Raw genomic sequence first — 25,133 nt, forward strand, 5'->3', positions numbered from 1 at the left:
TGGGACAAAAGTTGGCGCCTACAACACTGTTCGAGCACTGTTAGATCGGAAAGGGCTTAAAGCGCCCGTCCCATCGTATCCTGGCGGTACCTTCCCACAGGCATACTAGGCATGGCCCTCGATACTGTGGTTGACTCGAATTTCCTGTCGTACCCTGTGCTCTTCTTTATGAAGGATCAGGGTGCAATCGTCGGGCGAGGCGGAGCTAGCCCTCAGACGTCAGGCGAGGCAGAGCCCGCCCTAGGGCGTCGGGCGAGGCGGAGCCCACCCTAGGGCGTCGGGCGAGGCGGAGTCTAGCCCATAGCCGTCGGGCAAGGTGGAGCCCTCCATTAGCCATTGGGCGAGGCGGAGTCTAGCCCTCGGGGGTTGGACGAGGCGGATTCTAGCCCTCGGGGGTCGGGCGAGGCGGAGTCTAGACCTTAGCCGTCGGGCGAGGAGGAGCCCGCCCTCGGATGTCGGGCGAGGCAGAGCCCGCCCTTTGGACGTCGGGCGAGGCGGAGTCTAGCCCTTGGTGGTCGGGCGAGGCGGAACCAATCTTCCGTCGTTCGGGCAATAAGCGCAGTAGCGTTCTTGTCTGACCGGAAGTGTCAACGTTCGATGGTTATTAGTTCCACCTCATTGGGTACCCCGGTATTAGGTCCCCGATAGGTTCATTACAGAGGAGTTACTTTTATGGAGTCTGGCTGGGGCTAGAGGAATTTCCCATTTTATGGAGTCTGGCTGGGGCTAGAGGAATTTTCCATCTCCTTGCTCTAGTCCCAAGTGCAAACTAGGGCTCTTTCTCGGTTGAGGCCAATTTTTTTGCTGTAGTAGGCGAGTAGTGTTTATTTGAGTGAGCTGTGGTGTGTTGTTGTTGTTTGGGTTTTGGGACTTTATACCCCTTTTCTTCTTAATATATAGTGATACACAGCTCTACTACATGTTTGAGAAAAAAAGAGATAATCTGATACCTGCAAAGTATTTTTTCTTTGCAAAATAGCGGCAGAAGTCGTACCTAAAGTCCTCTTTGGCTTAGTTTTTAGGGGCCTCGTCTTCACCTAATGGTGCACTGTTCATGTCACTACAATACTTTGCAGAAGTGAAAGACAGCAAACATGATCTCTTTTTCTCACTTCTCCTCCCTAATAACTAGAAACTGATGAAGTCACTATTTTTTGTTTCACTTGCTACTGTACCAATAAACTAAAGCCAATCGAAGTTCAACCAGAGAGGGACTAAGAAAGGAAGAGGAGGTTACACAAGACTTGGGATTGTGGAGGGAATACAGTCTCTCAATGAGAAATGAAAAAGAAGTGGGGAAGCGTTGTCATGTTCCTTGCCATTTTGCACCTTCTCCACTGCATGCTGCGCTCTACACTCAGCCGATGGGACTCGGTGTGGTGGCTTCTCCCACATCCCTACCCGCTAGACGAGCATGAGGTCCAAGAGGTCTTAGACGCTAGCGGACATCTATATGATAGTGGAGAGTTACTCCTACGATGGGTGCTATCTTCACTAGATGAATGTAGCCGCTTGAAGACGTATGAGGTGGAGAGTTGCTTCTACGCAAGATCAAGACAAGTCGAAAGCAAAGATAATGAAGAAGTCCTAAAGCTTAGTTTTTGTAGCTTTTTTTAGTTCTTAAGCTCTCTTGTTGTTTTTGCTCCTCAATGTTTGTTCCTCTGCAATTGTACCTTTCGACTCAGTAATTATTAAGTTATGCAGAAACTCTGTCGAGGCATCCTTGGTCCGTAGTAATGAATCCCCTAGCCCGTTAACTCATGAGTTATGCAGAAACTCTGTCGAGGCATCCTTGGTCCGTAGTAATGAATCCCCTAGCTCGGTACCTACTACTGCAAATAATCCCCTAGAGGCCGTGTCGATGACACCGTCGCCAAGCTAGAACCGCCCATGCTTCTTGCCTTGCCTAGCCCTCATGATGGCCTCTCCATCGAAGTCCTGGGTGCTCGGATCGTGGTCTGACCCATGGAGTGGCCTCACCACCGGGAGTGGATGCTTAGGTTCGTGTATGCCTTGGGCGGGTCCTCCAGGTTGAAGGAGACGTCGGACGTCGCCTTGCCCTTGTGGGCCATACACCATGCCTAGAAGTCCGAGCAAGCCTGGCCACTATGTGACGCCGACTGCGAGAAAGACATCACAATGATTAGAAATTAGGTAGAACTGAGCATCACAATAGATAAATGAATTCGTGTACCCATGCTTGTTTGTATCCAGCAAGGCTGCGGCTACCTTGATAGTGTGTTGGACCTTGCATCTGCAAACGACGGTCTCAAGCATCCCTGTGCATCTTGAGGTACTCCTCCGTGAACCACCTCTCCACCATCATCGCCTAGCACTCAGGATACACTTGGCACCACCAGGGAATCATCTACATATCATCAAGTATTAGACATATAAAAAGATCAAATTAAACCAACTTAATCTTAAAACGAATTAATATTCATGTTCTTCATTTACCTCAAGGTACTGCTCCCGGGTCAGCTGCATCTCTCTTGCGTCTTTCTTAGTTTTCCTCTCTCCAAGCTTCGACCCGTAGTAGGTTACGATGGCCTGGATGCGCACCTCGTGATGCATGTCGGTGATGAGTTTTCTATAGGCTTTGGTAGTCACCTGCTCTGCCCTGGCCTCAAATCCCTCCTCGCATCTGTAATAAGTCTGCATACAAAAGCGATGTATCCATTCATTATTTCAAGAAAAGTCCAATGAATGCAACATATTGAGCAATGTTGTGCGAGGGAGACTTACCCAAAACTCTACCTTCACCCACGCCGCCTTGTTGGGGTACTTCGCATCGGTGGCAATGGCGCAGTGGTCAAACGAGTAGGCCGGCTCCGTCTTCGATGCGTACGTGACAATGTCGGGGAAGTGTTTCCTGCACAGAAGACCTAGGATGCAGTTGACTAGCCATGCGCAATGACCCAACACAACCACCTAGTTCCTGCACAAGTGATTAAGAAAAATTATTAGTTTTTACGTCATATCATATGAAGTAGTGGTGATAACATATAAAGTTACTTACGTTTGCCCTTCGGGGCGAATCAATGAGCGTTGGTGAGGAAGCGGAACCTGTGGGAGGCTCACGGGACCTCACAAGTAGACACTCGAAGAGGAGTCAGAGGAAGCGGAACATGTGCCTACCGCCTCCAACTCGTCGTCCTCATGTAGCCCCTCCTCCTCGTCCATCTGCCAAACCAGCTCATCGTCCGACTCGTCCACGGGCGCCACCTCCTCCTTCGGTTCCTCCTCATGCGGCATGGGAGGAGCGGCCCCATTATTGTGCTCCATTTATTGTGCCCGTGGACGAGGCATGTTATCAAATAACGAAGAAGTCTATCTAAACCTCCAGTTCCTCTGCTCCATTTATCATCGAATAGTCTATCTACTACTGCTAATGGTTTAGCACTAGGTGTCTGTTAAGCTTTAGAATATAACTAGAAGGAGTCTACAGTTTTCCCTGCATTACGAGGCATGTTCGTTAGAGCTTGTATCGGGGGAGTTATTATTGATTGCCAAACGCCCCCGATACAATGTGCATCACATCAAGGTGTTAAGAGTGTTAGCGCACACGTTTTTAGTGATGTGCATGGGATCACGACAATGGCGTACACTCAGAAATGGCGAGTAAGGTAGTTTCCAGAAAACTGATTTTTTTCTTCCAAACGCTCCCATCAGGCGCTGCTACTGCATTGTCCCCCTTTCCAAGGACAACCTTCAGTTTGTTGAGTTCTCGAAGTATCGTAGGCCCGTCTTGATATTTTTGACCTAAGCATTTCTCAATAGTACCATTGAAATATTTTCTGTTCCTGCGGTAAGGGTGATCCTTAGGTACGAACCTACAGTGTCCCATATAAACTATCTTTGAGTATGACTGCTTCATATAGACCCAAGGTGGAAGGTTGTATATACAGAGCGTCACTGGCCAGGTGCTATGATTGCTTCAAACCTGGTCGAAAGGATTCATCCTATCTGTGCTCAAAGCAAACCAAATGTGCCTTACGTCTCCACCGATGTCCTTATAGAACATAGTATTGATAGTCCTCCGGTCATGCCCATCGGTGGGGTGCCTCATCATTGTATCTTTCTTATGCTCTTCACCATGCCAGCGCTACAGCTTGGCTGACTTTGCACATGCAAACCACCTATGCACCCAGGGAGCTATAGGGAAATACCAAATGACCTTTATGGGACCTCCTCTACTAGGGGATTCATTACAGAAACTTTATGGAGCAGACTATGACTGGAGGAAACTTATATGAGAACTGTGTATATGCAGAGGAACTGGTAAAAGAGAAAAGGCTGTTCGATGCTGTAATTTCTCTTGAGGTATGCATACTTTTGGTTCCATCTGTATTTATCCTCTCCTTCAAAATAGTATGGAGTAGCCTTTTGTTTTCAATAATACTGAAAAAGAACATTGTCCTCCGCAACCATCTAATGATGAAAGTGAAAATGAGAAGAAGGTGTCCACTCTTGTGATTGGCTCTTCTCATTTTCACTGCGGGTGCACACAAAGGCGAAGGAGGACACCTTCTTTTTAGTCAACATGGACAGTTTTCCCTAAAGAGAGAGAGGGAGTCCTTCAGGATACTTTAGTATTGTGATTTGATTATAGTAACTCCTTCTTCTCATTTTCACTTTCATCATTTTTAGGATAGCACAAGAGTGGACACCTTCTTCTCATTTTCACTTTCATCATTAGATGGTTGCATTGGAGTAGCATTTGAGTTCTTATTGTCAATTACTGGGCCCCGTCCCTAGAACCCTAGCGCCGACCACCGAGCTCCTCCGCGATCACCGTCCACACGCCGGGCCCCGTCCTCCTCCTCGGTCACCGTCCCCGTCCTCCTCCCCGGTCACCATCCACACGCCGGGCCCCATCCTCAGAGCTCTAGCCGCTACCTCCTCACTTGGAACCTGCTGCGCCCAGGCTGAGGTAAGAACTACGTTCCAGCATTACCTTAGTTCTGTAATTACATGCTTCAAATCTCAACAGCATTAGGTGATGAATGTTTCTGCAACATGTAGTTGTCTAGTACTGCTGCATTCCCTGATTTAGGTACCGAGCTAATTATATACAGCAAAAACAACAAGAATTTAGGACTTCTTCATTATCTTTAGCTTGAGGTTTCTTCTTATAGTGCCTCGACAGAGTTCTTGGCCTTTGTCCTCTGCAAATAAAGTTTCTAGGGTATCATTAGCAGTAGTAGGTACCGAGCTAAAGGATACTCCTAGGACCTAGAAATTCATAGGGCAGACATACATCCCCTAGAAATCCCCTAGTTCTAAGACAGCAGTCCTATGTCCTGGCATCTTTAGCTTGAGGTAGGTGTAGTTGGGGATCACCATGAATTTGGCGTAGCATGGACGCCCCAAGATAGCATGGTAGGACCCTAGAAAGTCCACCACTTCGAAGGTGAGGACCTCCGAGTGGAAGTTGGCTTGTTTGCCAAACGTGACGGGAAGATCGATCTACCCGAGTGGGTATGCCTACACTCCTGGGATCACCCCGTGGAAGGGGGAACCCGCCAGGTGGAGTTCCAACTAGGGAATGCGCATAGCATCAAGGGTGTCGATGTAGAGGATGTTGAGGCCGCTGCCTCCATCCATCAGCACCTTGGTGAGGTGCTTCTTACGGACGATAGGGTCGACGATGAGTGGGTAGCGTCCTGGTCTTGCAATGTGGGAGGGATGGTCCCTCTGATCAAAGGTGATCGGAGACTCCAACCAGCTAAGGAAGGAGGGGACGGCCATCTCGGTGGCGCATGCCTCCCTATAGTTCACCTTGTGTTGGCATTTTGTCCAGATGGCGTCGGAGCCGCCAAAGATCATGATGCACTCCTCAGGTTCAGGGAAGCCATTTCTGTCCTTGCCTATCGTGCCTCCTTTCTGGGCTGCCACTTCTTTGTCGTCTCCCTCCTTTGGCCCGCTGGCCTATTGGAGGAAACATTTGAGGAGCTCGTAGTCCTTGTAGAGGTGTTCGACGGGGTAGGCGTGGTTGGTGCATGGACTATCCATGAGTTTGTTGAAGTGGTCAGGCAGCCCCTGTTGGGGCTGCTTGCCCGTGCGATCAGCCATGGCAACCATCATGGTGTTGTTCGAGCGGCGCCGATCCTTCTTGTTCTTCTTGCCCCTCTATGAGTAGGGGCCCTCATCTTGGTCTGCGCGCTTGACCTTGCCTTTGTCCTGGCCTTCGCTGAAGACCGCTCCGACCGCTTCCTCACTAGAGGCGTGGTTAGTGGTGACATCGAGCAGGTTGCGGGTGGTATGGGGTTTTAGGCAGTCAAGCTTGTGGATCAGGGACTCGCAGTTCATCCCAGAGAGGAATGCGCTCATGATGTCTGTGTCGACGACATCAGGGAGGGAGTTGCATCATTGGGAGAACCTACGGATGTAATCCCATAGGGACTCGCTGGGCTCCTGCTAGCAGCTCTTGAGGTCCTAGGAGTTTCTAGGGCAGACATACATCCCCTAGAAATTCCCGACGAAGACCCTCTTGAGGTCCGCCCAGTCGCAGATGCTGTCGTGCGGGAGGAATTCAAGCCATGCCCGAATATGTTCCCCTATGAAAATGGGAAGATACTGAATGATGAAATAGTCATCATCCACTCCTCCGACTCGGTAGGCAAGCCGGAAGTCTTCGAGCCAAATGCCTGGGTTTATCTCCCCGGTGTATTTGGTGATGTTGGTGGGTGGTCAGAAACGCTATGGGAATGGTGCTCTCTGGATACACCGACTGAAGGCCCGTGGTCCCAGGCCCTCAGGGCTAGGACTCCGGTCACGCTAGGGTCATGTTTCACCACTCTCCTCGATGGTTTGGTCAGGATCTGTGTTGCCTACCGCCGTACGGTGGACATCATCGTGTCGGGCCCGATGCCAGTTGCTGATGATGCTACGAGTGTCCTGGTGTGGATCGGGCCGCTTGTGTACCGATGGTTGGTGTGGAGCAGGTGCCAGGTCCGACCATGGCATGGCTGCAGCCCCCCAAGCCGCACTTGATGGCTGTAGTGGCGAGCGAATGGAGCGATCCATCTGGCGCATCCCCGTTCCCCCAGTGGGGAGAGAGGGCACGAGTCAGAGTCATGACGCGGAGCTTTCTGCTTGTTGAATGGCGACGGCTTCTACTAGAACCCAGAGGTTCCGGTAGACTGCCCGCTCCTAGGGGTCGATGGGCTCAGGAATGCCACGTAGAAGCATTACCGTAGCAGCAATGTTCTGGTCATCCCGAGCGAACTGTGGGAGATCATTTCCCTCATTCATGATGTTGTGTTGGACTTGATGGGTGCGACCCCGGGTGCCACCCACCGGGCCATGCGTATGGGGCGCAACGGGCTGTACCAAATGCGTTGGCGCAGGCGGTGGCTGGTTCTACCACCGTTGTTGTAATTCCTCAGCATGCGCTTGCACAGACGTGAGGGCCCCCGCACGTGGGTCCAGAGGGGTGTGAGCCTGCGCAGACTCCACAACCACCGGTGGCTGTCTCAAAGCATCCGCCATACAGCACTCCTAGGATGGACGGTGGCAGGGTGCCACATCGCTGATGCTGGAATCGTCGCTCTCACCCTTGTCATCCGAGAGTTCGTGGAAAGCGGTAGGAGAGTAGCCTGCTTTACTCTCAGTGGGCCTACCGCTCAGCCTCCCGCTCAGCTCGCTCGGCCTCTAGCTGGGCCACCATCCTCTGGTGTCCGGCCTCCAGCCCCTGACGTTGCCTCATTTCTTGTTCCAGCCGGGCCTAAAATATTTCACTCCAATGTTTTAGTAATGCAAAGCTAATTAAGGTATGTAAAGATCAATGTATGACGAGTAAAACAGGAATAACCTCGAGTGCGTCGACCTGGTGCTGTGCAGCGGTCGGCCATGTGCGAATGGCCGAGCTTTCGCTCGTGCTCCATGCTCGAATTTGGGAGAGAGAGGGAGTAGAGGCCGTGTCGATGACACCGTCGCCAAGCTAGAACCGCCCATGCTTCTTGCCTTGCCTAGCCCTCATGATGGCCTCTCCATCGAAGTCCTGGGTGCTCGGATCGTGGTCTGACCCATGGAGTGGCCTCACCACCGGGAGTGGATGCTTAGGTTCGTGTATGCCTTGGGCGGGTCCTCCAGGTTGAAGGAGACGTCGGACGTCGCCTTGCCCTTGTGGGCCATACACCATGCCTAGAAGTCCGAGCAAGCCTGGCCACTATGTGACGCCGACTGCGAGAAAGACATCACAATGATTAGAAATTAGGTAGAACTGAGCATCACAATAGATAAATGAATTCGTGTACCCATGCTTGTTTGTATCCAGCAAGGCTGCGGCTACCTTGATAGTGTGTTGGACCTTGCATCTGCAAACGACGGTCTCAAGCATCCCTGTGCATCTTGAGGTACTCCTCCGTGAACCACCTCTCCACCATCATCGCCTAGCACTCAGGATACACTTGGCACCACCAGGGAATCATCTACATATCATCAAGTATTAGACATATAAAAAGATCAAATTAAACCAACTTAATCTTAAAACGAATTAATATTCATGTTCTTCATTTACCTCAAGGTACTGCTCCCGGGTCAGCTGCATCTCTCTTGCGTCTTTCTTAGTTTTCCTCTCTCCAAGCTTCGACCCGTAGTAGGTTACGATGGCCTGGATGCGCACCTCGTGATGCATGTCGGTGATGAGTTTTCTATAGGCTTTGGTAGTCACCTGCTCCGCCCTGGCCTCAAATCCCTCCTCGCATCTGTAATAAGTCTGCATACAAAAGCGATGTATCCATTCATTATTTCAAGAAAAGTCCAATGAATGCAACATATTGAGCAATGTTGTGCGAGGGAGACTTACCCAAAACTCTACCTTCACCCACGCCGCCTTGTTGGGGTACTTCGCATCGGTGGCAATGGCGCAGTGGTCAAACGAGTAGGCCGGCTCCGTCTTCGATGCGTACGTGACAATGTCGGGGAAGTGTTTCCTGCACAGAAGACCTAGGATGCCGTTGACTAGCCATGCGCAACGACCCAACACAACCACCTAGTTCCTGCACAAGTGATTAAGAAAAATTATTAGTTTTTACGTCATATCATATGAAGTAGTGGTGATAACATATAAAGTTACTTACGTTTGCCCTTCGGGGCGAATCAATGAGCGTTGGTGAGGAAGCGGAACCTGTGGGAGGCTCACGGGACCTCATAAGTAGACACTCGAAGAGGAGTCAGAGGAAGCGGAACATGTGCCTACCGCCTCCAACTCGTCGTCCTCATGTAGCCCCTCCTCCTCGTCCATCTGCCAAACCAGCTCATCGTCCGACTCGTCCACGGGCGCCACCTCCTCCTTCGGTTCCTCCTCATGCGGCATGGGAGGAGCGGCCCCATTATTGTGCCAATCACCTCGATATCCCAAGTGTATCTGTGCTCAAAGCAAACCAAATGTGCCTTACGTCTCCACCGATGTCCTTATAGAACATAGTATTGATAGTCCTCCGGTCATGCCCATCGGTGGGGTGCCTCATCATTGTATCTTTCTTATGCTCTTCACCATACTGAGCACATAGATTGTAATGGCTCAATAATGGCATCCTTTCCAGCAAGATCTCCTAAAATTAGTACACAGTTCATCTGGAATGTTGTTTTCCTCAATGTTCAAGTATATACAGCATCCTTGATAATTGTACCTTTTGGTTTGGCTAGAAGAGCCAATTTGAATTAGTCAATTTTTGATTTCTAACTTTACTCTGACTTAACTGAATCTGAAAACAACTTTTATCACAAAACCCTTCGAATTCCTTCTCAGTCATCAACACCACATTCCCCTCAGAATTAGTGAAGTGGCGCTTCCCCTTCCATTAATTGGGGTTGCTTTCACACATCCCAAGATATCTACCATCTCGCCTTCATGGCCAAAAATCTAAAAACAATAGGGCAAGGGGCGGTCCAGCAACCAACCAGAAGGTAGGCCCAAGAAGAGCAACGCCTGCTCACCGGCTACTTTGGCCCACCTATCCGAACGGATCGCTCAATTCAGGCTCTAGCCGGCCTCCGATCGGAAGGCCTGCCCCTAGCCCTACTTTCGACTCTGACCCCACAATCGGGGCTCGTGGAAACCCTACTCACCGCTCTTCTCCGACCAGCGCACTCGGAGCCGACTAGAGCCATCTGACCGAGGGCACCCCGTTCGGTAGAAACCAGAAGATGTGCGGAGAAAGGCAAGGCAAGGCTCATAAGAACAAACCACTGTACCAGGGACCATACCCTGCACAAAATAGTACTCTACAGCCACCATGGCACAAACAGTATTGTAGCTGCCGACAGCTCCCCCTATAGTATTGTAGGGGCCGCTAAAACTCCCATACGTATAATCACCTTCCAAATTATAAGTCACTTAAAGTCGCTACCTCCTCACTTGGAACCTGCTGCGCCCAGGCTGAGGTAAGAACTACGTTCCAGCATTACCTTAGTTCTGTAATTACATGCTTCAAATCTCAACAGCATTAGGTGATGAATGTTTCTGCAACATGTAGTTGTCTAGTACTGCTGCATTCCCTGATTTAGGAGGTTTAGTTTGTCCATGAGCAGTCATCAATACTATCAGATGAAACTTGTGAACTAATTTTAGGAGATCTTGCTGGAAAGGATGCCTTCTAAATTTGTTTGAGTTCATATGACGTTGCAGAATGCAGTTTCATAACCATAATCAGACGCACAATTGAAGTGCAATTGCATAACATTGACACCCAAAACAAGCTCTAACAGACACCTAGTGCTAAACCATTAGCAGTAGTAGATAGACTAAAGTAACAGTTCAGTTTGATCCTATAATCCTACAGTATATCTCCATTATTGTGAACTTTAGCAGAATAAAGGATTCAATATAAACTAGTGATTTTATCATTTTTAAGCTTTAGCATACCTTTCCCTGGGCAACGCGACTCTCCCATGCACATCACTGAAATCCTGCATATTGTATCGGGGGCGTTTGGCAATCAATAATAACTCTTCTTGGACATGATGAAAGCGGTAGATCTCAGAGATTGGCTTTCTTCTTGAGCTAGTGAAAAACTTCTTCTTGCCATCAAACTTGATGCCACTCTTGTTTAGCATCTTTAGCATCTTGGCGGTCTTCTTCACCATGAGAGCAAGACTTAAACAAAACTACGGACCATGTGAGCAGAGGAACTGGTATCTTAAACCGTCATTGCCCGCACTCCAAGTTGCCTGTAGGAATAGAGCTACGACGACATAGGACTGCTGTCTTAGAACTCTAATATACGATGTAAGGCCAATGGCCTAAGCTATGTAAACTCGAACCATGTAATATGTTTTCCCCTTAGCAATAAAGTATGGTTTTTGATATCAATCTTGTTCGAAATGTGCGTATCAGCTACTGATCCAGGGACTGATACATGATGCACAGAGGACCCTAAATTAGGGGGCCGCATTGCTTGCACAAACAAATATTCCTTCAGTAACTTCTATTTATCACTTCAGTAACTTTTGAGCAAACAAGGCCTATAGACGATAACCTTTGCTTCTATAGACTCCCTCTCTCTCTTTAGGGATACTTGCTATACTCACTAGTTATTAGGGGTCCCTAAAGAGTCGCATTGATGGACAGTTTTCCCTAAAGAGTCGCATTGATGGACACCGGGGGGATATCGAAGGATTCACTAGCCACACGCCTAGACATGCAACACTTGGGAATCAGGAAGGAGCTGCATCCCGTGGAGCTAGAGAATGGCCAGTTCAAACTTTCAGTTGCGTCATGGACATTGAAGAAGGAAGAAAAGTGTGCGCTTATTTCTTTCTTCAATGATCTCAAAGTCCCGACGGGCTACTATGCGAACCCGAAGAGGCTAGTGAACATGAGAGAACTCAAGTTCAACTATGGCCCTATGAAGGCCCATGACTATCATGTCATTATGACTCAGCTGCTCCCTGTTGCCCTATGTGGTATTCTCCCCCCAAAGGTCCATGCCCCAATCATAAAGCTTTGCTCGTTCTTCAACGTGATCTCAAAAAAGGTCATTGATGTGTCCACGCTAGAGCAGCTGCAGCGTCCGAGGACGGACAAGCGTGGATGCATCTGTCCTGAACGGACAAGCGGTACATGCATGGCATCAGCCAGTTTATCACCGATGCCAAAGCCCATGCTGGGAATATAACTAGAAGAAGAACCGTCCACGGGCATGAGTACATTGTGTAAGCCAGTTCATATTGTATCGGATTATTGTGCACCCTGTTCATATTGTATCGGGGGCGTTGGCGTTTGGCTGATTGGCACGAAGGTCTCTCTCTTTAGGCACACCAGCAACATCTTGCATCACCGCCGCCCTTCAAGGCTCCAACCCTATCTTGTAGCTCCGCAGTGCCGCTGCCCTCCATTGCCGCACCAATGAGAGATGCCGAGTGCGGCCATGCATCCACCTGGTGACAAATCCAACTATTGAGTGGACTCCTACAGCCTCGAGCACGCCTGAAATCGTCAAACGCTAAGCAGCTGCCTCCTCTCCGAGGGGATCCCCATCTGCCTCACCTGAACTCCTACTGACAGCCAAGGTATATATCTCTTCTCTTTTTTTTGTTGATTTTGTTGGATGTAGCATTTGAATTATAGCAGTTAGCTCATTGTGGTTTATCTGCGACGTTTGATTAGATGGATAGAAGTTGGGTGCATAGCAAACTATTTTCCCCTGAATACATTGACGGTGTGAAAGAATTTATGAATTTCATTCAGGGGAAATTCAATGAGAATGTTGCAATTCTATGCCCCTGTAGCAGATGCCTTAATCAGAAGTACCGAAAATAGGATGTTGTGAGGAAGCATATACTGATGAATGGCATGGAAACTACTTATACTCGGTGGATTCATCACGGAGAGAGCTTAGATGTCAATGTTATTGAGCATCCTATTGATATGCATGAAGATGATGATGGTTCCACACATGGGGTCGGTGTGACAGAGGATGACAACTATGGTGATAGTTTGGAAGGGATTTTAGGAGACCTACAGAATGCAGCGGCACAGGCAAGGCCGGATGTAGAAAATGAAGTTGGTGCTGAAGAACCTTGTGATAAAGAGTCATTTTTGAAAACTGTCATGAGAGAGGCAAAGCGCCAACTTTATCCTGGATGTTCCAAATTTTCAAGATTCTCTTTGGTGGTAAGGCTTCTACATATGAAGTCATTATATAGAATTAGCAATTCTGCTTTTACTGCACACATGAAGGTATTGGCTGATGCTTTCCCAGAACACAATACACTCCCAAAATCATATGATGATGCAAAGGGTATTCTAAAGGAACTAGGTCTAGGGTATGAATCAATACATGTGTGCTACAATAATTGTGTGTTGTTCAGAAAGGAAAATGACAAGCATGACAATTGCCCGGTTTGTGGTCTCTCGAGATGGAAAGATGCAGAAAGAAAGAAGATTCCACAAAAAGTGTTGCGGCATTTTCCATTGGCACCTAGGCTAAAGAGGATATTTTCGACCAAAGAAGCATCAGAAGCGGCACAATGGCACAAGTTAAAGCGGCAGCCCAATGAGAAGAATATGAGCCACCCAGCTGATGGTGAGGCATGGCAAGATTTTGACCTCGAATATCTAGATTTTGCAAAGGATCCAAGAAACCTTAGACTTGGCCTAGCTACTGATGGGTTCAATCCTTTTTCAGAAAAGAACACAAAATATAGCATGTGGCCTGTGCTTGTTGTGCCATACAACCTAGCACCGTGGGAGTGCATGGAGGAATCAAACTTTATGATGGCTTTGCTTATTCCAGGTCCGAAATCACCCGGGAAGGACTTCGATGTATTTCTACAGCCTCTTGTAGAGGATTTACTTGAGCTTTGGACAGGTGTCGATACTTATGATGCTATTACTGGCAAATCATTTAAACTTCGTGCTGCAGTTTTGTTGTGCATCCATGATTACCCAGCGTTGAGCACTCTCTCAGGGCGTACAACAAAGGGCTATTTTGCTTTTCTCCATTGTGACAAGCATCCTCTTTCATATGCCCTAAGAAGCAAAATTGGTTATTTTGGGCACTTCCGTTTCCTTCCAAAGGAACATTCTTTGAGGAGAAACAATGAGTTTATCGGACTTCATGAAAGCAACGATCCACCGGGTAAATTCTGTATGGAAGAGCTACTGGCTGAATTGGAGAGAGTTAAAGACGTCAGACCTGGGAAGCCACAAGGAACTGGGAAAAGGAAGCGTTCCAACTCTGAAGGCGGTCATGTGGAAATTTGGAGCCGGATGGTTAGTTTTTGGAAGTTACCATATTGGAAAAAGCTAAAGGTGAGACATAATCTTGATGTGATGCACATTGAAAAAAACATATGTGAGAACCTAATTGGGACAATTCTCAATGTAAAGGGCAAGACAAAAGACACAGCTAAAGCTATGCTTGATTTGAAAGATTTGGGTATTAAAAAGGAGCTGCAATTTAGAGAGGATGGAGAGATGCCTCATGCTAGATATACCTTGTCCACTGAACAGAAGAAGGCTTTCTGTGCTTTTTTACAGGAGGTAAAGTTTCTAGATGGATTTGCGTCCAACATCTCAAGATGTTTAAATGCTGAGGGAACAACGGTACAAGGGCTAATTCTTTTGCAAAGAATTTTGCCAGCTGCCATGAGAGGATTTTTGGACAGGGATATTTATGAAGCAATAGCTGAGTTAGGGAGGTTTTTTAGGGAATTGTGCAGCAGAACGCTTAACAAGGATGTGCTAGTTCAAATGAAGAAAGAAATCCCTATAATTTTGGTGAAGCTTGAGAAAATTTTCCCTCCAGCTTTCTTTGATGTGATGATACACCTTGCTGTACATTTACCTGATGAGGCATTGCTCATGGGTCCTGTGCAATATGGGTGGATGTACCCAATTGAAAGGCGGCTATATACTTTGAAGCGATATGTGAGGAATAGGTCACGACCAGAAGGTTCAATTGCTGAGGCATTTGGCAATAATTTATAGGTCCTTCTGCATATAATTAGCTCGGTTGTGTGGACGGTGATCGCGAGATTGAACAAAACTTCGTATAGAAACAGGTTGGTAATACGAATCGGGACTAAAGGTTTTTTTTTCTTTTTTCTTTTCTTTTTATTTTTTTTGTTTTCTTTTCAAAATAGGTTTTCGAAGTCGTATTGTACGCTGCTAATTATACATTTATACGCGCGTATAGTATGTTTCGGTTCAAGCACAATGAACGTATTAAATCACATAATTCAAGCATAGAAATATATATATATATATATGCATGCATGCATCATATATATATTTACATGCATGCATGCATATATGTATTTTACATTATATTATTTCATGTGCATATATTATAAAAGATTGCATTATAGTTGTTGTGATATAACAAATTTCCTCTCATCCTCTAGCTTGGCTTCCATGGCAGTGTTGGGTTGAAGTAGAACTTGCCCTTGTAATCGATGACCTGCTCGTTAAAAAATCCGGCTATAGACTCTTGAATTGCTTTGATTTGGTCTTGCCGTATGACCTTTTCCTCCAACCATCGAGCCTACAGGTTTGAATTAAAGGAAAATAAATTAATATATGTACATACATATATATATAAAGACATAGTAACACAATCAATAATAATAATTAAATGAATATATAGTGTATTTACAAAAATAATGAAAGCGGGGCCTGCTCAGGAGAGTCGCATTGCAGTGACCTTCGTTATCAAATAACTAGTGAGTATAGCAAGTATCCTCCCTCCATAGTGCTCTTCTTTGCATATACTATGTTCTATAAGGTATCGTTCATATTGTATCGGATTATTGTGCACCCTGTTCATATTGTCTATGTTGGAGGAGGGGATTATGTGACAGAAACTATGAGTATTATATGAACCGTCCCCGATACAATATTGTTTCTGCTCCATAGGGCAGACATACATCCCCTAGAAATCCCCTAGAAATCGAGCAAACTATGAGGTCCAACACACTATCAAGGTAGCCGCAGCCTTGCTGGATACAAACAAGCATGGGTACACGAATTCATTTATCTATTGTGATGCTCAGTTCTACCTAATTTCTAATCATTGTGATGTCTTTCTCGCAGTCGGCGTCACATAGTATTGTAGGTTCGTGTATGCCTTGGGCGGGTCCTCTAGGTTGAAGGAGACGTCGGACGTCGCCTATAATTTTTCATGCCCATCGGTGGGGCTTATCATATAGTCCGCGATCATCCTCTCTATTTAAAGGCTTATCATATATAATGTTAGAAACCGGTTGTCGCGGACCCTCCTCATCATAGCACTTGTCCTCTTGATATGCAGCAGCATTAACCTCAGTCTGACTTACATTGTAAAGATGCCTATGGTCAAATGTCTGTACAACTTGCCAATTTTCACCCCGCCTTGTATCTGGCAAATAGAAAACCTTTGTAGAATGAGTGGCCAATATAAAACAATCATTCTTGTACCACAGACTTCCTCATGCTTCGAAAAAAGCCATCATCTTTAAGTGCAGTCCTCTTCCCATCTAGTTTGAACCAGTCACACTTAAACAAAACTACGGACCTCTCCTCTAAGTTATAGTCCAACTGAATTATCTCTTTTATGTTTCCAAAAAAATCAATTATCTGTCCATTATGTGTAGCTTGTGACATTACTCCACTGTTTTGTGTCTTCTTGTTCTTGTCTCGGTTAACAGTGTTAAACCGCACACCATTCACTATGCACGAGGAGTATTTTCTAACTCTCAAATCAGGACCACATGCCAAGGAGAAGATATCAACATCCACCTCTTCTGGATTTGTACTATACTTCTTCAAAATCTGCCACATGCATGCAACACACATATATTAGAAAAATAGAAGTTAAATTATTCAATATATAACTTGACAATGAACACTAACATGGTTCCTAAACCAGGTCTGAAATCCTTGTCGAAGCATTCTTTCAATGTTAGGCACCCCTGTGTCTCTAACTCTTCTCTGAACAGACTGCAGAAAAATTATAAATTACTGTACAACACAAAAGTATCATATAGATGTCTAGAAGTAAGTTTATAGAACATACTTGACGTAATCCTCAACTTGGGCACAGTTGTTCAGCACAAACCACACCATTTGATCAATGCCATTTTCATCATATACATATTCAGGTGCAGAAGTAAAATTAACTCCATGCCCAAAAACATCAACACCATAAGCTTCTTCATTGGAGAAACCTTTATTTCTTGGCTCCCGATTAAATCTTGTTTCAACATCGTCCATGTATTTAGAGCAAAATGTCAGACACTCATCAGCAATATATGCCTCAGCAATTGAACCTTCTGGTCGTGACCTATTCCTCACATATCGCTTCAAAGTATATAGCCGCCTTTCAATTGGGTACATCCACCCATATTGCACAGGACCCATGAGCAATGCCTCATCAGGTAAATGTACAGCAAGGTGTATCATCACATCAAAGAAAGCTGGAGGGAAAATTTTCTCAAGCTTCACCAAAATTATAGGGATTTCTTTCTTCATTTGAACTAGCACATCCTTGTTAAGCGTTCTGCTGCACAATTCCCTAAAAAACCTCCCTAACTCAGCTATTGCTTCATAAATATCCCTGTCCAAAAATCCTCTCATGGCAGCTGGCAAAATTCTTTGCAAAAGAATTAGCCCTTGTACCGTTGTTCCCTCAGCATTTAAACATCTTGAGATGTTGGACGCAAATCCATCTGGAAACTTTACCTCCTGTAAAAAAGCACAGAAAGCCTTCTTCTGTTCAGTGGACAAGGTATATCTAGCATGAGGCATCTCTCCATCCTCTCTAAATTGCAGCTCCTTTTTAATACCCAAATCTTTCAAATCAAGCATAGCTATAGCTGTGTCTTTTGTCTTGCCCTTTACATTGAGAATTGTCCCAATTAGGTTCTCACATATGTTTTTTTCAATGTGCATCACATCAAGGTGTTAAGAGTGTTAGCGCACACGTTTTTAGTGATGTGCATGGGATCACGACAATGGCGTACACTCAGAAATGGCGAGTAAGGTAGTTTCCAGAAAACTGATTTTTTTCTTCCAAACGCTCCCATCAGGCGCTGCTACTGCATTGTCCCCCTTTCCAAGGACAACCTTCAGTTTGTTGAGTTCTCGAAGTATCGTAGGCCCGTCTTGATATTTTTGACCTAAGCATTTCTCAATAGTACCATTGAAATATTTTCTGTTCCTGCGGTAAGGGTGATCCTTAGGTACGAACCTACAGTGTCCCATATAAACTATCTTTGAGTATGACTGCTTCATATAGACCCAAGGTGGAAGGTTGTATATACAGAGCGTCACTGGCCAGGTGCTATGATTGCTTCAAACCTGGTCGAAAGGATTCATCCTATCTGTGCTCAAAGCAAACCAAATGTGCCTTACGTCTCCACCGATGTCCTTATAGAACATAGTATTGATAGTCCTCCGGTCATGCCCATCGGTGGGGTGCCTCATCATTGTATCTTTCTTATGCTCTTCACCATGCCAGCGCTACAGCTTGGCTGACTTTGCACATGCAAACCACCTATGCACCCAGGGAGCTATAGGGAAATACCAAATGACCTTTATGGGACCTCCTCTGGTCTTGGTACCCTCATCTGATGGCCCTTCCTTGTACCGTGGAGCTCCACACTTGGGGCACTTGTCCATGTCTTTGTATTTTTCTCCACGGTACAATATGCAATCATTGGAACACGCGTGGATTTTATCAACCTCGAGGCCGATGGGGCAGATCATTTGCTTAGCCAAGTATGTCGGTTTTGGCAACTTATTTTTTTCTAGGAGCATTATCCTTATTATACCTAACAATTGATCGAAGTCTTTATCACTCAATCCGTTTGTCGATTTGAACTCTAACAGCATGATGTCGGCTTCCAGTTTGCTTATTGGACAATCCCTATACAATGGTGTTTTGCCATCTTGTCTCATTTTCTCTAGCTTTCTTAGCTATCTTTCACTAAGACATCCAGTCTCTACATTACATAGCAGCTGAGAAATGCTATCGTTATCCTCGATGTCATCAGCTAGCGTGTTCCTAAACACATTATTAACTGTGGGCATAGGTTCTGTGTTGACATCGGGTTCCTCGTCACCATCGTGGATGACTACATTAGGCATGTCCACATATCATCGTTTTCCTGTAGAACATTCACACCAACCTCGCCATGCATAGTCCATATCATATAGTTTGGCATGAATCCCCTAGTAATCAAGTGCGATCGTAAAGACTCAATTTGATGAAAGTTCCTTTGATTCTTGCAATCTTTGCATGGGCAGAAGACAGGGTTCCTATTCCCAGCATGGGCTTTGGCATCGGTGATAAACTGGCTGATGCCATGCATGTACCGCTTGTCTGTTCAGGACAGATGCATCCACGCTTGTCCGTCCTCGGACGCTGCAGCTGCTCTAGCGTGGACACATAAATGACCTTTTTTGAGATCACGTTGAAGAACGAGCAAAGCTTTATGATTGGGGCATGGACCTTTGGGGGGAGAATACCACATAGGGCAACAGGGAGCAGCTGAGTCATAATGACATGATAGTCATGGGCCTTCATAGGGCCATAGTTGAACTTGAGTTCTCTCATGTTCACTAGCCTCTTCGGGTTCGCATAGTAGCCTGTCGGGACTTTGAGATCATTGAAGAAAGAAATAAGCGCACACTTTTCTTCCTTCTTCAATGTCCATGACGCAACTGAAAGTTTGAACTGGCCATTCTCTAGCTCCACGGGATGCAGCTCCTTCCTGATTCCCAAGTGTTGCATGTCTAGGCGTGTGGCTAGTGAATCCTTCGATATCCCCCCGGTGTCCATCAATGCGACTCTTTAGGGAAAACTGTCCATCAATGCTGACATTCTTGGTTCATATAAGCAATTGACATAGACATGGACAAATGCGGCATGGGAGTGCTAAACCTCCAGTCATATAAGCAATTGACATAGACCTGGAATAAGCAAAGCCATCATAAAGTTTGATTCCTCCATGCACTCCCACGGTGCTAGGTTGTATGGCACAACAAGCACAGGCCACATGCTATATTTTGTGTTCTTTTCTGAAAAAGGATTGAACCCATCAGTAGCTAGGCCAAGTCTAAGGTTTCTTGGATCCTTTGCAAAATCTAGATATTCGAGGTCGAAATCTTGCCATGCCTCACCATCAGCTGGGTGGCTCATATTCTTCTCATTGGGCTGCCGCTTTAACTTGTGCCATTGTGCCGCTTCTGATGCTTCTTTGGTCGAAAATATCCTCTTTAGCCTAGGTGCCAATGGAAAATGCCGCAACACTTTTTGTGGAATCTTCTTTCTTTCTGCATCTTTCCATCTCGAGAGACCACAAACCGGGCAATTGTCATGCTTGTCATTTTCCTTTCTGAACAACACACAATTATTGTAGCACACATGTATTGATTCATACCCTAGACCTAGTTCCTTTAGAATACCCTTTGCATCATCATATGATTTTGGGAGTGTATTGTGTTCTGGGAAAGCATCAGCCAATACCTTCATGTGTGCAGTAAAAGCAGAATTGCTAATTCTATATAATGACTTCATATGTAGAAGCCTTACCACCAAAGAGAATCTTGAAAATTTGGAACATCCAGGATAAAGTTGGCGCTTTGCCTCTCTCATGACAGTTTTCAAAAATGACTCTTTATCACAAGGTTCTTCAGCACCAACTTCATTTTCTACATCCGGCCTTGCCTGTGCCGCTGCATTCTGTAGGTCTCCTAAAATCCCTTCCAAACTATCACCATAGTTGTCATCCTCTGTCACACCGACCCCATGTGTGGAACCATCATCATCTTCATGCATATCAATAGGATGCTCAATAACATTGACATCTAAGCTCTCTCCGTGATGAATCCACCGAGTATAAGTAGTTTCCATGCCATTCATCAGTATATGCTTCCTCACAACATCCTATTTTCGGTACTTCTGATTAAGGCATCTGCTACAGGGGCATAGAATTGCAACATTCTCATTGAATTTCCCCTGAATGAAATTCATAAATTCTTTCACACCGTCAATGTATTCAGGGGAAAATAGTTTGCTATGCACCCAACTTCTATCCATCTAATCAAACGTCGTAGATAAACCATAATGAGCTAACTGCTATAATTCAAATGCTACATCCAACAAAATCAACAAAAAAAAGAGAAGAGATATATACCTTGGCTGTCAGTAGGAGTTCAGGTGAGGCAGATGGGGATCCCCTCGGAGAGGAGGCAGCTGCTTAGCGTTTGACGATTTCAGGCGTGCTCGAGGCTGTAGGAGTCCACTCAATAGTTGGATTTGTCACCAGGTGGATGCATGGCCGCACTCGGCATCTCTCATTGGTGCGGCAATGGAGGGCAGCGGCACTGCGGAGCTACAAGATAGGGTTGGAGCCTTGAAGGGCGGCGGTGATGCAAGATGTTGCTGGTGTGCCTAAAGAGAGAGACCTTCGTGCCAATCAGCCAAACGCCAACGCCCCCGATACAATATGAACAGGCTGACCTTCTTTCTTTGTGACCTTCGTTGCAAGGTAGGACCCGTGGTATGTTATGATGGCCTGGACGCGTGCCTCGTAATGCAGCTGCTTCACGAGTCTTTTACATGCTTTGGTTAGCACCACATCCGCCGTGTCCTCAAAGCCTTCCTGAAGTCTGAAGAAATCCTGCATATACACACGAAGTATTCATTCATTATTTCAAAAAAAATGTCCAATGAATGTGATGTATTGAACAATGTAGTGCGAAGAAGACTTACCCACAGCTCAGCCTTCACCCGCTCCGCCTTGTTGGGGAATGTCCTGCCAAGCAGATCTGTAGCATCGGGGGCGTTGGCGTAGTGGGCAAACGTGTAGGGCGGCTCCTCTCTCCCGGTGAACTGGACCCAATGCAGTAGCAGCGCCTGATGGGAGCGTTTGGAAGAAAAAAATCAGTTTTCTGGAAACTACCTTACTCGCCATTTCTGAGTGTACGCCATTGTCATGATCCCATGCACATCACTAAAAACGTGTGCGCTAACACTCTTAACACCTTGATGTGATGCACATTGAAAAAAACATATGTGAGAACCTAATTGGGACAATTCTCAATGTAAAGGGCAAGACAAAAGACACAGCTATAGCTATGCTTGATTTGAAAGATTTGGGTATTAAAAAGGAGCTGCAATTTAGAGAGGTTGGAGAGATGCCTCATGCTAGATATACCTTGTCCACTGAACAGAAGAAGGCTTTCTGTGCTTTTTTACAGGAGGTAAAGTTTCCAGATGGATTTGCGTCCAACATCTCAAGATGTTTAAATGCTGAGGGAACAACGGTACAAGGGCTAATTCTTTTGCAAAGAATTTTGCCAGCTGCCATGAGAGGATTTTTGGACAGGGGTATTTATGAAGCAATAGCTGAGTTAGGGAGGTTTTTTAGGGAATTGTGCAGCAGAACGCTTAACAAGGATGTGCTAGTTCAAATGAAGAAAGAAATCCCTATAATTTTGGTGAAGCTTGAGAAAATTTTCCCTCCAGCTTTCTTTGATGTGATGATACACCTTGCTGTACATTTACCTGATGAGGCATTGCTCATGGGTCCTGTGCAATATGGGTGGATGTACCCAATTGAAAGGCGGCTATATACTTTGAAGCGATATGTGAGGAATAGGTCACGACCAGAAGGTTCAATTGCTGAGGCATATATTGCTGATGAGTGTCTGACATTTTGCTCTAAATACATGGACGATGTTGAAACAAGATTTAATCGGGAGCCAAGAAATAAAGGTTTCTCCAATGAAGAAGCTTATGGTGTTGATGTTTTTGGGCATGGAGTTAATTTTACTTCTGCACCTGAATATGTATATGATGAAAATGGCATTGATCAAATGGTGTGGTTTGTGCTGAACAACTGTGCCCAAGTTGAGGATTACGTCAAGTATGTTCTATAAACTTACTTCTAGACATCTATATGATACTTTTGTGTTGTACAGTAATTTATAATTTTTCTGCAGTCTGTTCAGAGAAGAGTTAGAGACACAGGGGTGCCTAACATTGAAAGAATGCTTCGACAAGGATTTCAGACCTGGTTTAGGAACCATGTTAGTGTTCATTGTCAAGTTATATATTGAATAATTTAACTTCTATTTTTCTAATATATGTGTGTTGCATGCATGTGGCAGATTTTGAAGAAGTATAGTACAAATCCAGAAGAGGTGGATGTTGATATCTTCTCCTTGGCATGTGGTCCTGATTTGAGAGTTAGAAAATACTCCTCGTGCATAGTGAATGGTGTGCGGTTTAACACTGTTAACCGAGACAAGAACAAGAAGACACAAAACAGTGGAGTAATGTCACAAGCTACACATAATGGACAGATAATTGATTTTTTTGGAAACATAAAAGAGATAATTCAGTTGGACTATAACTTAGAGGAGAGGTCCGTAGTTTTGTTTAAGTGTGACTGGTTCAAACTAGATGGGAAGAGGACTGCACTTAAAGATGATGGCTTTTTTCGAAGCATGAGGAAGTCTGTGGTACAAGAATGATTGTTTTATATTGGCCACTCATTCTACAAAGGTTTTCTATTTGCCAGATACAAGGCGGGGTGAAAATTGGCAAGTTGTACAGACATTTGACCATAGGCATCTTTACAATGTAAGTCAGACTGAGGTTAATGCTGCTGCATATCAAGAGGACGAGTGCTATGATGAGGAGGGTCCGCGACAACCGGTTTCTAACATTATATATGATAAGCCTTTAAATAGAGAGGATGAGCCAGGCCCTGTTTTTGAAGCTGCTGAAATTGCCCGGTTGATGAAAGCGTCCAGCAAAGAAGTGAATGTCGTCATTGGTGATGAAGATGAAGAAGATGACACACTTATGGAGTATTTTAACGAAGAAGACGACACACTTATGGAGGTCGACAGTGACGATGAATAGTTGTTCTGCTGCAAGGCTCTGTTGGAATTTTATGTTTTAATATTCTGTTGTAAGGCACAATTTGTATTTGAGACCCCAATTAGTATTTGAGACCATGTTCTACTATTTTAGATAGCCTCAGTTTGTATTTGAGATCATGTTCAGCTATGGATAGCCTCAATTTGTATTTGAGATCATGTTCAGCTATGGAATTTATGTATAATTTCTTTTTAGTTTTGGTTCAAAGCCGAAGTAACCAATGGTTACTCAGATTTTTTTTTTCAAGTTTTGGTTCACTGTTGGATGCAAAAAATTCACAGCTATGTAGTTCTTGACATGCACTTTTTCATTACAGTATTCATGAAAATGACTCAATCAGTCAAGAAGATAGGCTCATTTCAGAAGTCATTACTAGCACTTTTTTTCATTCCAGAAATCATGCCAAAAACATCATTTTTTTCATTCCAGAAGTCATTACAAAAGGCTCATTTCACTGGGCCATTGCCAATCACAGGAGTTTGTAGGCTGGTAAAACTATGAGTATGCGGGGTCACCAAACGAGCTATGTTTTCGCTTGATGATATTGTTAGCTCGGTACCTCCTGCTGTCACTAACCTTTTGTAGGAGTATGAGGACATTTTTCTAGCTGAGATACCCCCGGCGCTGCCACCTATGAGAGGGATAGAGCATCAAATCGATTTGATTTTGGGAGCAACCTTGCCCAACCGTGCTTCCTATCGAACCAATCCTGAGGAGACTAAGGAAATTTAGCGGCAAGTCCAAGACCTATTGGACCGTGGGTATGTACGTTATAAAACTAGATGGGAAGAGGACTGCACTTAAAGTCGGCATGAGTTTCTGCATAACTCGAACAAACATTGAGGACAAAGGCATTATACCCAGGACTCTCTTGTTGTTTATATGAACTGTCCGTAGTAACTATGAGTCATAGTTCTTAAGTCCTCTTCCCTAGCTCGGTACCTACTACTGCGAAAACATAACTCGAACAAACATACAAGCAAACAACGTAGACTAAGAACAATACACCAATAGGCAAAAGGCTTGAAAACAGCGTGCTAAAAGAGACGGCTCGTTGCTACGGTTAGGAGAACGCAAGAGACACTCAGAAAGGAGCTACGGTTAAAAGAAAACCACTATCAAAAGATTTATATTATATTATAAAAGAAACAACTATGAGCTTGTTTTATGTTAGCTAAGAAAAACTGTATGAGCAATATTTATTTAGATTAATCACAACATATTTAGTTTTAAAAGTGGAGTTAAAGC

The 25,133-nt window shown here is 45.2% G+C and overlaps 1 protein-coding gene and 2 pseudogenes across 1 annotated transcript; 1 reads left to right on the forward strand and 2 right to left on the reverse strand.

The window, feature by feature from the left end:
• The first annotated feature begins 12,616 nt into the window (after positions 1 to 12,616).
• LOC136519653 (uncharacterized) lies at positions 12,617 to 23,964 on the forward strand (annotated as a pseudogene).
• On the reverse strand, positions 16,722 to 17,881 carry LOC136521118 (uncharacterized). Its single transcript, XM_066514827.1, has 3 exons — positions 17,007 to 17,881; positions 16,844 to 16,930; positions 16,722 to 16,762 (listed from the first exon to the last, which is right to left on the reverse strand). Exons 1-3 carry the CDS (start codon positions 17,879 to 17,881, stop codon positions 16,756 to 16,758), a joined length of 969 nt encoding a protein of 322 aa, XP_066370924.1. The 3' UTR covers positions 16,722 to 16,755.
• On the reverse strand, positions 19,881 to 21,032 carry LOC136521121 (uncharacterized; annotated as a pseudogene).
• Positions 23,965 to 25,133: the final 1,169 nt, after the last annotated feature.

The sequence above is a fragment of the Miscanthus floridulus genome, chromosome 18, assembly GCF_019320115.1.
Source record: "Miscanthus floridulus cultivar M001 chromosome 18, ASM1932011v1, whole genome shotgun sequence".
NCBI lineage: Eukaryota > Viridiplantae > Streptophyta > Magnoliopsida > Poales > Poaceae > Miscanthus > Miscanthus floridulus.

Excerpts from the sequence above, each read along its gene's own strand:
- LOC136521118 (XM_066514827.1), bottom strand. The coding sequence starts at position 17,881 with ATGCACATTGAAAAAAACATATGTGAGAACCTAATTGGGACAATTCTC. Across the intron at positions 16,931-17,006 it reads CAAGTTGAGGATTACGTCAA|TCTGTTCAGAGAAGAGTTAG; the intron begins GTATGTTCTATA and ends ATTTTTCTGCAG.